Genomic DNA, 11,215 nt, shown 5'->3' with positions numbered 1-11,215 from the left:
CAACAGCTCCTTGTTTGTGGCTAAGTCACACAGATTCAGAGAATTTTTAATAATCAGGACCCTTTCAGTTTGGAAAGGAAGTCCTGAGAATACCACGAAGGTTGCCTCGAGTAAAGGCAATGTTAAGTGGGATTTAAGATTACCGTACCCTACACACACACACACACACACACACACACACACACACACACACACAGAGTATTTCTTGACATCTACACTGTTGATGAGTCTCCTTTGAGTCAGATAATTCGGTTACTATGAAGCTGTATTACCTTGACGCTGAAATCCATCCTTCTATTTACATAGCGGTGGCCATCGACCTGGGAGCATCTTTATTTGGTGAGTTAATTTGGTTCACAATCGAAGTCAAATTGTGACACAATTCAACAAGTAACTGTAAAAGCTGGTGCTGAAATTGAAATATTAGTAATGTTCATTTTAACCACTAACGTAATTGAGGCTTATCACCCGCCAGGTATTGTTTTGGTTACTTTGTATGCAATAATGCATTCAACTCTCGTAAGAACTTCTGAATTATATACTATTTCCTCCATGTTATAGGTTAGTAAACTGAGGTACGGGAAGCCTGAGAAAATGTCAGAGGGCATCTACTTGATAATATCAAAGCTGGTAACTGAACCCTGGACAATTCAACTACAGTGCTTGTTTTGATCCGTGTGGCTTGAGATACCATTTTCCCACCTTTGACTAGTTGGCAAATAGAGGACGCCCAGTTAAATTTGAATTTCAGAAAAACAATGAATAATTCTGGACAATGAATCGTGTCCCAAATGTTGTATGGAACCTACTTAACACTGAAACATTAGCCATTATTTACCTGAAATCCAGTCTTCCAACTCTATCTAAGGAGGAGGTGTTTACACCAAGGAAGCAAAGAAAAAATTTTGATTAGTTTGAGCTTTGGTCCCAAACCCCAAATTAGAATTCAAATCACAGGGTTGGCCTTAGGGCAGAACTCCTTTTTCCTATCCCAGAACCAGTCTAGAATAATAACTCTCAAACCTGCCTGGAGGCCAGCATCTCTTGGTAATTATAATAATGCACATGGCTGGGCCTAGCCTGTTTGAAATTTAGTACGCTTAGGGTGGGATGCAGACACTTGCATTTTCTAATGAGCTTCCCAGTGTTTTCGTTTCTCATCTGCTTCTTCTTTCCCCATCTTGTTTTATAGTCTAGCTATTCATGATTGGCCTACAGAGTGGTGGCTGAGAATCACTGTTCTGAAGTCCTGACTGTAAGTGACAGTTTACCATTTCTAGCAAGTCCGAGGAGCCAGCCTGGAATACACCCTCCACATGGGAGGAAGAGTGGATAGAGAGGCCAAAAGTATGAGAAAGAGTTTCCTTACGATGCCCAGGCTGTCATCTAGGCCTTATTGGGTTGGGTTTGCAGCCTCCAGTCTGGACAACATAGGTGAGAAAGATTTTTCAGAGAGAGATTGAGAGAGAGAATTGAGAGAAAGAGCCATATGAGGGCGAGCCTCCCACTGGGATACAGACCCTGGCACAAGGACAGGATAGATCACACCTTACAGGCACAGAGACTGTTTCCCTCTTTGAAATCTTCACCACTACAGACCGTCATCCAAACAATGTCAGGAACTGACATTAAAATGTTTTCCCTGGAGGAGGAGAAAAAGTGAAAATGGGGTTGGAAAGAGCACAGGCTTCCTCTGCAATGTGGCTGTACTCCAAGAAGGTATTGGAACTATTGGGACTTTATCAAGATAAAAAGTTTCTGCATAGTGAAGGAAATAATCAACAAAACTAAAAGGTAACCTATGGTATTAGAGAAGATATTTGCAAGTGACACATCTAATACAGGGTTAGTATCCAAAATCTGTAAAACAACTTAACAAACTCAATACTCAGGAGATGAATAATCCAATTAAAAAATGGGCAGAAGACACGAATAGACATTTTTCCAAAGAAGACATTCAGGTGGCCAACACATACATGAAAAGATGCTCAACATCACTCATCATTAGGGAAACACAAATAAAAATCACAGTGAGATATCCCCTCACATCTGTCAAAATGGCTAAAATCAACAACACAAGAAACAACAGGTGTTGACGAGGATGTGGAGAAAGGGGAGCCCTCTTGAACTGTTGGTAAGAATGCAAACTGGTGCAGCCACTCTGGACAACAGTATGGAGATTCCTCAAAAAGTTCAAACTTGAACTACTTTACTATCCAAAAATTTTACTGCTAGGTATTTCCCTGAAGAATACAAAGGGATACATGCACCCTGATGTTTATAGCAGCATTATCTACAATAGCCAAGATATGGAAATAACCAACTGATGAATGGATAAAGATGTGGTATATGTGTGTGTGTGTGTGTGTGTGTGTGTGTGTGTGTGATATTAGCCATAAAAAAGAATGAAATCGTGCCATTTGTAATGACATGGGTAGAGTTGGACAGTATTACACTAAATTGAAATATGTCAGTCAGAGAAAGACAAATAGCTTTCCACAAATGTGGAATTTAAGAAACAAAACAAATGAGAAAAGGGAAAAAGACAGAGAGAGAGAGAGAGATAAACCAAGAGACTTTTAACTAAAGAGAACAAACTGATGGTTAACCAGAGAGGAGGTAGGTGGGAGGATGGGTTAAATGGACAATGGAGACTAAGGAGGGCACTTGCTGTGATGAGTGCCAAGTGATGTATGGAAGTGTGAAATCACTATTTTGTACACCTGAAACTAATATTACACTGTATGTTAACTAACTGGAATTTGAATAAAAAACAACAGCAACCACACACACACAAAAACAAATAGAAATGTCCAAGGGCACGTCTCAGAAATTATTAAGTTCCATTTCACAGAATTGTTCTGTTACTTAACTATCCTGTTATTTATACATACATACTCCTACATTTTATTATATGTGTGTCTATACATGCACATGTTATAAAACATATTTCTTTTTATTGAGCCTGGTCAAAAAGTTTGAAAAACCCTGCCCTAAGCATAAATATCCATCACTTTGAGAACACACAGAGCAGGCCAGAGGGAATAGGACCCGAAGAAGATAAATTTTGAGAAGCAAGAATCTATAAGAACAATCTGGAGCATAGGCTGCTCAAAGAAATTAAAATCAGTAGATTTTGAAGGAGTTTTGGCAAGTGGGAAGGTAGCGACGGGAGAGGACCGAAATTCACCTAAGGGGAGAAGGTACACACAAAAGTTGTATGTGGTTCATTGCTTATTTTTCTTACTTCCCTAGAAAGCCCTGGAAAGGATCACTGCTGACACGTAGGCCACGCCTGTGGTAGTCTTTATCCTGTCCCTAATGCCTTTTTTCTCTTCTTGTAGACCAGAGGGCAAAGTGTGGGGGCCTGTCAGGGATGTCAGGACTTGTGTGAGGGTTAAGGTACACCCAGGAAACAAGGTAAGAGCTGGAAGGCAGGGTCCAACTCTGCGTTTTCTGTGCTGCTGGTCAAGCACACTTATTCTAATGGTGGGTTATCGAGGCTAGGAATCCTATTTTTTCGTCGTTTCCTATGGCGATGTGAAAGAATGTTGCGAGCCCATTGCACTCCATTACCACTTTTCAAACATTGTGGGAAAAACCCCACGTACAGTAAAATGTGCCATCTTAATCATTTTTAAGTGTGTGGTTTCAGTAGTGTTAATTAAGTATATTCACATTGTTATACATCAGATCTCTGGAACTTTCTTATCTGGCACAACTGAAACTTAGACCCATGAAATAACAAGTCCCCATTTCCCCCTCCCCCAAGCCCTTGGCAACTGCCATTCTACTTTCCATTTCTATGAGCTTGACTACTTTAGATACTTTATACAAGTGGAATAATACAAGATTTGCCTTTTTGCAATCGGCTTCTTTTTCTTAATATAATGCTCTTGAGGTTTACCCATATTGTATCATGGGACAGGATTTCCTTTTATTTTAAGGCTGAATACTATTCTGTGCCTAATAAAACTTTTGGCAATAGCAGAAATGTTCTGTGTCTACACTGCCTAATATTGGTAGCCGCCGGCTACATGTGGTTATCGAATACCTGAAATGTGGCTGGTGTGACTGAGGTGTTGCATTTTTCATTTCATTTTATTGTAATTAAAATTAAAATTCAGACTGCCACATGTATCCAGTGGCTACTATATTGGACAGAACAATTCTAACTTACGGTGATTTTTTGTTGTTGACACCAAATAACCCGGGTATAAATGATGAATTTTGTGACCCTGACCATGTGCTGAATTTTGTCTCAATTCTTCTGACATAACCATAAACTTGAGGATAATTTGTTGATAATTACGTCAACTATAAAGAAAGAAATTTGCTGCATTGCTTCATTATTACTTTTATGCTTAAACACTGATTCCATATTATTCCATATATGTTCCAATATATATTCCATATATATTAACGCTTCTAAGGATCATTGGTTATTTTAATGCTTGCTTTTACTGATAAAAGGGAAACCGTGAAATATAAAAAGGCTGGATGTTGAATGCATTTACTCACAAAGTTAAGCAAGTCATAATTTTAAAATAGTCTGTGTTGGGGCGCCTGGGTGACTCAGTCGGTTGAGCGTCCGACTTTGGCTCAGGTCATGATCTCACAGTTCGTGGGTTCGAGCCCCGCATCAGGCTCTGTGCTGACCACTTGCTCAGAGCCTGAAGCCTGCTTCAGATTCTGTGTCTCCTACTCTCTCTGCCCCTCCCCTGTTCACTCTTTGTCTCTGTTTCTCAAAAATAAATGTAAAAAAAATTTTTTTAAATAAATAAATTAAAATAGCCTGTGTTTAGGCAAATTTGAGTGCTCTTGAGCAATTTTCTGGGAAGTTTGGAAAGACAGAGACTTAATACCTTCTGCTACTGGAGCGAAAGTAATGGTATCTCAGGCTACACACGTGAAATGGAAAAATCCTCAAACACTCAGGGCTTCTGATCTGCTCATTTAGGCCCAACCACTGTGTGCGTTTTTAAATTTTGGCTTGAACGACTTGTTTTTTTGTTTTTGTTTTTGTTGTTGGTGGTGGTTTTTTGTTGTTTGGTTTTTTGTTTTTTTTTGGTTTTGGTTTTGGTTTTTTTTGTTTTTGTTTTTGTTTTTGTTTTTGTTTTTTTTTTTGCATCAGCTTTGCAGCCTTGCATGGTACATCAATCGTCTGGCCACAGACCGTGACCCCGGTTGAGTCCACGGTAAGGAGGGAAACCAGCTGAAGATGAAATTCCGCATGCTCTGGCTCATCTCTTTCTTCACACTCACCGACGGCGGGGAAGGCTTCCTGGGGGTGAGTTGGCACATGCCCCATTTGTCCTCCTTACCACCACTCTTCTCTCCCTCTGCACTTTGAGAACCTATCACTCCCTCAGCAACTGGAGCTATATAATTTAGTAGACTTGGAATCAGAAGTCCTGGGTTCTTGTCTCAACATTACCAACATGAGCTGTGTAGCCTTGGACAAACAGTTTCATCTCCTGGAGCTTAGATGATGTAACTGCAAAATAAAGAACTCAGACTGAACCATCTTGGAGATCTCCGCTAGCTCAGTACATTCCTTCCTATGGTTTCTTTGACCAAGAAGAGGCATACAGATTGACATGGGCAATCCTTGGACTCTCTTCCCTCTCTACGCTCACTTTCTTGATGCTTTCATCTAGGATCATGGTTTTAATGTTCTCTGATGGCTCCCCAATTTACATCTACTTCTCAGCCTTTTCCCCTGAACTCTAACCCCATGTATCTACTACCTACTTGCTATTTCCAGTTGGGTGTCCAATAGACCCCTTAAGTTAATGAGTCCAAAATTAAATTCTTGAGTTTTTCCTTGCCAAGCTTGCTTCTCCTTTCTCATTTCAGCAAGTGGTGCCATTGTCCCTCTAGATGCCTGGGAAGAAAATTTATTTTCGTGCTTGACTCTCCTCATAATCCATATCTAAACCATTGGCTCTTGTTTTGTTTTGCTTTATCTTTATAATACACCTAGAATTCAAACATTTCTCATTACCTCTATGGCTACCACCTCAATCCATGCCTTCAGTATCTCTCACCTGTGTTATTGCACTAACTCTTGAGATGCTCTCATTGCTTTTGTGCTTGTCTGTTCCTAACATGGCTGTGGGATTGACCCTTCTAAAAAGTAAAGTAGAACACTCTGACCTCTGTTCAGAACTCTCCGGTGGGTTCCTATCTCACTGAAGTAAAAGCTAAACCATTGCTATAGCCTATAAAGATCTACACAGCCTGTCTCCTTGGAGATACTCTCTGATCTCACTTCCTGCCCCTCTCCCCTTACCCATTCCACTGAGCTACTCTGGCCTCCTCATTCTGTCCTCCCATGCCAGGCATGTTCTCATCCCAAGGATATTACATGTGCTGTTCCCTCTGCCTAGAAAGTTCTTTTTCAGGGATTCTCAGTTCCTCACCTCCTTCAGGGTTGTGCTCAAAAGTTGCCTCAGTGAGGTCTTCTCTGGCCACCTCTCCACCATCCCTGGCTTGGATTTTTAGATCCATAATTTCAATTGTTCTGGGAGTTCCAACAGCGCCTTATGAAGTACATCATTACAAAGCCATGTTGTAATTATTCTTTTGTTCCCCTCTTAAATAGAGAAATGAAGGCATGAAAACAAAAAGAGGACTCACTGTGAATAAGAAAAAGCATCCAGGTGAGACTCCTGTAGAGTGTGGTGTGATAGACACTGGTGCCAAGGGACCAGGGTTCAAACCTCAGTAGTGCTTGTGACTGGTGGTATGACCCTAAATCTGTGAAATGAGAATAACAGCAATCCCTACTAGCAAAACATTTGTGAAGGTTAAATAACATACGAAGGCATAGCATCCTGCACCATACCTGACAAATAGCTCTCCCTTTCCTTCCTTATCTCAATCCTAACAAAGTCATTAGTGGGTACAACTCTCAGTCGAGAAATGGGTTGTGTTCTGAAATTCAATTTGTCGTTCTGATGTTTCAAGCACCGAATATATTTCTTGGAAATAATGATGTCCACAGATGGTTGTTTGGTTCCTGGGTTAGTCCACAAAAGCCTTTCCCCAGTGCAGTGGTCTGTCATAAAACAGCGTTCTAATGGTGTCATTGAACTTACCAGCATGCAAGGCTGGCTATGATTCTTCAGAAAGTGAAATAAAAATTCAATTTGGAATGCCATGAATACATTTTCCCACGGAGTAAAAATACAGCTAGTATTTATTGAGCTATTACTAGATGCCAGGCACTATTTTGAGTGCATTAGATGAATTAAATCCTCACATCGACCCTCTCATTTAGGAACAGTGGTCATCTTTATTTTATAGATACTGAAATTAAAAACAGAGCTGGGGGCAAATGGAATGATTAAAACCCAGTCAACCTGGCTCCAGAACCAGTGCCATTAACCTCTGACACTGACCATTCCCCCACCTCTTACCTGCTTGGGCAGTGAGAACAGGAGTCCCCTTAGTTCTCTCTACTTGGTGTGGCTCCCAAACCTGGGGCAGAGGCTCCAGCCTACAAAGGGAGGGGAGAGTAAGAGGCAGGGCTGAGGATTTATGGAGTGAGATGGTGGAAGTTAGGGCAGATAGGAAACTCTTATAAATGTTCTGAGACATATTAGCCTCAGCCAGCTTCCTGCCTTCTGAAAAGTCTAGGGGTTGATCTGCTGATTTTTTTCTCTACAAATTTCCTTTTTGCTTGGACATCCCCACCAGGTCCCTAAGAAATGGGACAGTCTCATAGAAGCTCCCAGCTCATCTGTCCCTGCAAAAAGCATGGATGTCCCGAGAAATCTAAGACTTCTAAGAGATTTCACTGCCAGTGGAAATCAAAGGAGACCCAGGATAAAAGGATGTTCACCTTTTCCCCCTTTTTCTCTAAGGTCCTTCACATTCTCAATCTGGGATCCATAGATGAGCTTTGTAGGATCTTGAAACCCCATGAAATCATACACTAACTTTCACGTGAACGTGCCTAAATGAGTTCTGGGTGAGAGAATACTCACAGGATTCATATTCTCTCTGAGCCCAGAACGCTTAACGGCCTCTCCTTAGGGAAACAAAAGGTGCTGCTCCTCAGTGATAAGGCATTGATGAGACTTGAGTAGGGTCTGGTTTCGTTTGGCTTTTGCACATCACATAAGGTACTCAAACTTGGCTAATTGCTGGAACCTCTTCCCAGGAGAAAAAAAGGGCTCTTTGCTAAGTGTGAGACTGGGAGTTTCATGCCAGAGCTACTTCAAGGAGCCCAGAGCTGGGAGAGTAAGAAGGAAGAGTGACTCGGATTTTCTCCCATCTTCTCCCTTGGGTCTTGATCCCTGAAACGTGACCTTGGACGTCCTGAGGAACTGTGTAAAGTCAGCAGGGGGAGGCCAGGGTGGGTCAGGGAGAGTGGGAGCAGCTGCCTGAGTAGAAGTGGGGGGATAGACATATATCACCCACATGTGGGACTGCCTGCAAGTGTTTGCTCTGGACGCTCATTTGTACTTAATGTCTGGACGAGCAGATGTCAGTAACAAGCTTTGTGGCCCAGCCTGTGACCCCCTAGACTACATGTGATGGTTGCTTCATGGTGGCTTCCTTGACAATATTTGTCTCTCAGGCTGAAAGAGGAGACTCCTGACTCTCTTCCTCTCTTTAGGCTCAGTCCAGGAATATGAGCTGCTGCTTCAGGTGGCCTACAGAGATTCCAAGGAGAAGAGACACTTGAAGAATTTTCTGAAGCTTTTGAAGCCTCCATTGTTATGGTTACATGAACCAATGAAGATTATCAGTGCAAAGGCCACCACATGTAAATCTGCCCTCTGGGAACTGGGAGTAGAAATGGGGAAGGTGGGTGTATCAGTCAGGATAGGTTAGGTTATGCTATGGAGACAACCATCCCCACCATATCTGTGGCCGGAAAGGATACATGCGTTCTTCCTTCTTCACGCTATATCTCTACTGCAGTTTGGCAGCATGGTTGTGTTTGTGTCACTTGGGAATCCAGGCTAATCAATCAGAAACTACCTCAAATGTACCCAGTTTGAGCCAAAAAGAAATGGAAAAATAGAGGGTTTCACATTGGCAGTTGAATTCTCCACCTCAGAAGTGACACACATTAGTTCTGCTCACAATTTATTGGCCAAAACTGGTTTCATGGTTCCATTCAACCTCGGGGAAGGGGAGGGGGTGGGGGCAAGATATGTAATCTTACTATGTGCCTGGAAAAGAGCAAGAACTAATTGACAAACAGCACTAATGACCACAATGCTGGGGTTCAGAGATGTTAAACGATTTGTCTAAAGCAGTAGTTGTCAAAGTATGGTGCCCAGATTAGCAGCAGCAGCATTATCAGGGAACTTAATAGAAATCCAAATCCTTGGCCCCATACCAGACTTACTGAATCAGAAACTTTGGGATGAGACCCTCCAGGTGGTTCTGACATATGGCAAAATTAAAGAATCATTCACTGCATATCATGATGCATGTTTTCACAAAGATGTCTGGTGACTTTGTTCCAGTTTTTTGTCTATTATAAAGGAATGCCTTTTGATGGGGCATTTTTGGTCAGTTTAGGAACTGAGACTACAGAATTGGCTGATGGAATTTTTCCTCATGACTCTCAAAAATGTCTCTCGGTGTTTGCCATCTTGCTTAAGGGGCCTACCTAAAAACGGTGTTAGGTAGATAAGAGGAGCCTGCAATGAAGTAGTGGAGAAATACCTTCTAGAACTCTTAAATAACTATCAGGTTTGTATACCATCTTTTGCTTCTCTTTGCCATTCCAAGGGCTATCTACTGGGCATTCATCCTTCCTTTGGATGCTAGACCCAGCCACTTGATTTTATGTTTGCCAAGCGTTTGATATCAGCCTCAGAATCTATTGAGTTGGACGTTTCCTTACCTTAAACACATTGCCATCCTAGTTTTATCCTTCTGGCTTTTGGTGGGAAACACTGGGTTCAGACTCTAAGTCAGAAACAAGGATGAGAACTCAATGCTAGTCAATTGATAAATCAGACCCCGCGAGACCAAGCTCTGTTTTCTGTGCAGACTGTGGGCACCAGAATGGGGTCCTGCAGTGTTCCTGTGAGGACGGCTATTCCTGGTTCCCTCCCTCATGCCTTGATCCCCAGAAATGCTACTTTCACACGGCCGGAGCCCTCCAGAGCTGTGACTGTCATCTCAACAACCTCACCCAGAGCCTCAGTTTCTGCGAGAGAGCAAGTAAGCACATCAGGGTGCTGGGAGGAGAGCTCCAGGCCTGCACCCCGGCGCCCAACAAGCCATGGAGAGGGAACCCTAGCTCTTCACCCACGTATTCCACTAGCAGAGCTAGTGTTTGCAGGGTCATCAAAAGGTGGTAACAGCATACCCCACTAGGCTTAACTGCACACAGTGAGAACATCCTAATTGCAGAAAATTCAGACATGCAAGTTGATATTTGAGCATCAATTCAACCCTGAGGTTCATCTAGCTGAGCTCTGCAATTCTCTGATTTTATTGAGATTTAGGGAGATGCACTGAAATCCCAAGTAGGGGAGCTGCTTGAGTACATGATTTTCTTTCCTGCCTTCTTTCATTTCTTTTGCCAACATCAGCTTTCAGAAAAGGGAAGTCTAGAGGGGTGAGAGCAGGGAGGAGCACATAGTGATTATATTGAAATACATGTTCAAAATTGCCAACAGGTAGGTGTACTGAATGTATTACCAAACAAAACAAGAAATTAAAAGTCTATTTTAGGAAACCAGTGGAAGCTGAGTGAGCTGTCGCCTTAGGTTTATGTTCAGTGGGTGATGACGCGAGCCAAATGACATGGGCTTCAGGGCTTGAAGGTCTTTAAAAAGTTTCCTCAGAGATTACTCCAGTTATCTTGAAGCTTTGGATTTGGGCAGAGCTGAGCAAAGAGTGAAGGAGAAACTGAAATAGCCCAGATCTTCTGGACATTTCTCGCTCCCCTTCCCAGGACGATGCCAATTCACGAAGGCAATGCATATTTATGAAACACCATCTTTATACCCGGATCAGAGGCAAATTCTGGGAGGACACAATGAAACACTTCTCTCTATGTATGAATTAGAAGGCTAGTTGGGGAGGTTAGGCTACAATACAAGAAAGAAGATAATATATTTTCTTCAACGAATTTGAATGAAAGTCTACCTTTTGAAGGGTGGTCTGTGTCTATTCCATCTTGAAGAGAGACAACCATGGATGAGACAGGGATTACACTCACAAAGGTCTTCCC

General features: G+C 42.1%; 1 protein-coding gene across 2 annotated transcripts in view; it reads left to right on the top strand.

Annotated features, from left to right (window-relative positions):
- The first annotated feature begins 4,743 nt into the window (after positions 1-4,743).
- ADGRF1 (adhesion G protein-coupled receptor F1) overlaps positions 4,744-11,215 on the top strand; it is a 29,421-nt gene continuing 22,949 nt past the window's right edge. For both annotated transcript variants that reach the window (XM_045498472.1, XM_045498471.1), the window contains exons 1-4: positions 4,744-5,290; positions 6,608-6,665; positions 8,630-8,779; positions 10,024-10,197. In XM_045498472.1, coding sequence (XP_045354428.1) covers positions 5,222-5,290; positions 6,608-6,665; positions 8,630-8,779; positions 10,024-10,197 — 451 coding nt within the window. In that variant the 5' untranslated portion in view covers positions 4,744-5,221. The remainder of the gene's footprint in view (positions 5,291-6,607; positions 6,666-8,629; positions 8,780-10,023; positions 10,198-11,215) is intronic.

This window comes from Leopardus geoffroyi, chromosome B2 (genome assembly GCF_018350155.1).
Source record: "Leopardus geoffroyi isolate Oge1 chromosome B2, O.geoffroyi_Oge1_pat1.0, whole genome shotgun sequence".
NCBI classification, from domain to species: Eukaryota; Metazoa; Chordata; class Mammalia; order Carnivora; family Felidae; genus Leopardus; species Leopardus geoffroyi.
The sequence above is the reverse complement of the archived record's forward strand: the minus strand, read 5'-3'. Positions and strand labels throughout refer to the sequence as shown.